Source organism: Penaeus chinensis, chromosome 37 (genome assembly GCF_019202785.1).
Source record: "Penaeus chinensis breed Huanghai No. 1 chromosome 37, ASM1920278v2, whole genome shotgun sequence".
Taxonomy (NCBI): Eukaryota; Metazoa; Arthropoda; class Malacostraca; order Decapoda; family Penaeidae; genus Penaeus; species Penaeus chinensis.
This window is the reverse complement of record NC_061855.1, coordinates 8,165,913-8,168,413: the sequence shown is the minus strand read 5'-3', so window position 1 is coordinate 8,168,413 and position 2,501 is coordinate 8,165,913. Positions and strand designations below refer to the sequence as shown.

The 2,501-nt window shown below is 38.4% G+C and overlaps 1 protein-coding gene across 4 annotated transcripts in view; it reads left to right on the top strand.

Annotated features, from left to right (window-relative positions):
- The window catches only part of LOC125045615 (WD repeat-containing protein 70-like), a 6,086-nt gene extending 3,957 nt beyond the window's left edge, over positions 1 to 2,129 (top strand). For all 4 annotated transcript variants that reach the window (XM_047642996.1, XM_047642994.1, XM_047642995.1 and 1 more), the window contains exon 4: positions 207 to 2,129. In XM_047642996.1, the coding sequence (XP_047498952.1) occupies positions 207 to 1,870 (1,664 nt within the window). In that variant the 3' untranslated portion in view covers positions 1,871 to 2,129. The remainder of the gene's footprint in view (positions 1 to 206) is intronic.
- Positions 2,130 to 2,501: the final 372 nt, after the last annotated feature.

The window sequence follows — 2,501 nt, the reverse complement described above, 5'->3', positions numbered from 1 at the left end:
AGGGAGGACAAGGAGGTATTGTTCATTTCTATTTTTCTTTTTCTATTTAACCATTACCTCCTTTTCTTCAAAACATTACTAGGTATTTTCCTTTTAGTACATATTTCTTGTGATTATTATTTGATTCTTTTCTTTTCTTTCTTTTACATGCAAAATAACATAACAGTGTTTGTTATTTATTCAAAGATATATCATTTATCTTGCAGAAAAATTGCTAACACAAAATGCAGCAAAACCCAAGAGTTCTCCATCTACAGAAGCAGAATCAACTGTAACAGAAGGTGATGATGAAGATGACTTTGTGGGACCTCCTCTTCCCCCGGGAATGAGTATTGATAAATCCAGCAGTGCACCTGCTGAAGATGCAGAGGATGCTGAGGAAGAGAGGCGCCACATGCCAATCTCACACGAGTTGGTCCTTGAGCATGGAACCAAGACAGTCTCTGGCCTAGCAGTGGATCCCTCAGGTTCTAGGCTGGTTAGTGGAGGCTTGGATTACGATGTTCGTTATTGGGATTTTCAGGGTATGGACCAGTCACGCGAAGCATTTAGATCATTCTGCCCAGCTGATGGTTACCCAGTTAACAGTGTTGAGTATAGCTGCACAGGTGATAAAGTTCTGGTTGTGTCAGGATCTCATCAAGCTAAAGTATATGACCGTGATGGAATAGAGTTATTTGAGTGTGTTAAAGGAGATATGTATTTACATGACATGGCAAAAACAAAGGGGCACATAGCAGGCCTTACCTGTGGAACTTGGCATCCCAAAGACAAAGAGGAATTTCTGACCTCAGCAAGGGATGGGACTTGTCGTATTTGGCACACAAGCAGCCCACATTGTCAAAGACATGTCATCAAAGCAAGAGCTTCTAATGGTCTGAAAACACAGCCCATCACTTGTGCCTATAGCCGTGATGGAACATTGGTAGCTTGTGCTTGTGATGATGGATCAATACAGATGTGGGATCATCGAAAGACTTTTGTAAATGTGAGTATTAATGTCAGGAATGCTCATGATAGGGGGAGTGAAACTTCAAGGTTGGTATTTTCATATGACAACAAAGGTTTTGCAACAAGGGGAGGTGATGACACTCTTAAGCTATGGGATATTCGTAAAACAAAACAAGCTGTGCATGTAGCTAATGGGATCTTTAATAGATTCAGTATGACAGATTGTGTATTCAGCCCCAATGATCAGCTGGTTGTAACAGGGACATCACTTAATAAGGGAGAATCTTCAGGGAAATTGTTAATGTTCAATCGTAACACATGGGACATTGTTAAAGAGCTGGAAGTGGGTCCTAGTCATGTAGTTAAAATAGTTTGGCATCCAAGACTGAATCAGCTCATGGTTGGTTGCGGTGATGGAAAAGTACGCTTATTATATGATCCTAAGACTTCACATAATGGAGCTGTACTAGTAGTTGGCAAACACAAAAAACGATCAAAGCAAGCTGAGGTCGTAGTATCACAACAGATCATAACCCCACATGCCCTCCCCATGTTCCGTGAAGAGAGACACAAGTCCACAAGGAAATTGGAGGAACGGGACAGGAAAGATCCAGTTAGGTCTCAGCAGCCAGATCTTCCCGTGGGCAAAGCAGGTTCAGGAGGGCGTGTGTCTGCAGGAGGATCAACCCTGTCTTCTTACATCATCCGTAACATGGGCCTTCGCAGGAAAGTTCAAGAGGAGGGTGACCCAAGGGAAGCACTTCTAAAATTTGCAAAAGATGCAGCCGAAAATCCTTACTGGGTTACTCCTGCGTATGCTAAAAATCAGCCAAATCCAATTTTCCAAGAAGCACAAGAGCAAGACAATAAAGAATCCAAGGATGAAGAACCTGCAACCAAGAAAATGAAATCAGTTTGATAACCAAATGTTGACATTAACAACTGTTAAAGGGATTGTTTTTTATTTTTTATTCCTGTCCATGAGTATTGCATTTGTATGAGTACAAAATGAGATATTTCCATACATAGTATAAGATAAAATTATGCAGAGGTATGGAAAAATTATTGTAATACATTTATTATACATTTAGATATTACTTTCTTGAAAATTTAGTGTATTGTGAAGAAATGTTTATGCTGCCTATAGATATTATGTTAATAAAGATGAAATCAATATACTCTTCTTGGAATGTGAATTGCCTTTTCAAGGAAATGAGATTTTCTATCCTGCTGAAGCTAGTCAAAGAGCAAGCTCTGAAATATGAAATACATTTCAGTATATATATTCTGTAAAATATGTGCAGTATATGCTTGCTAAAAAAGTAATAATAGTAGTTTTCAATAATACCAATATAAGTTTCAGTAGAATTTTGTGATGATATATTGTGATTAGTAGCACATTTTGTGCATTTTAAATGAAATGCTATCATTAGTTAGATCTGTTTGGGATTTCTATCATAGAAATATGACAGTGTCAAAGCATAATATCATTTGGTAAATCAGATAATGCATACTTGAGCTCCATCCACTAATCAAGCTGCATCCACAAA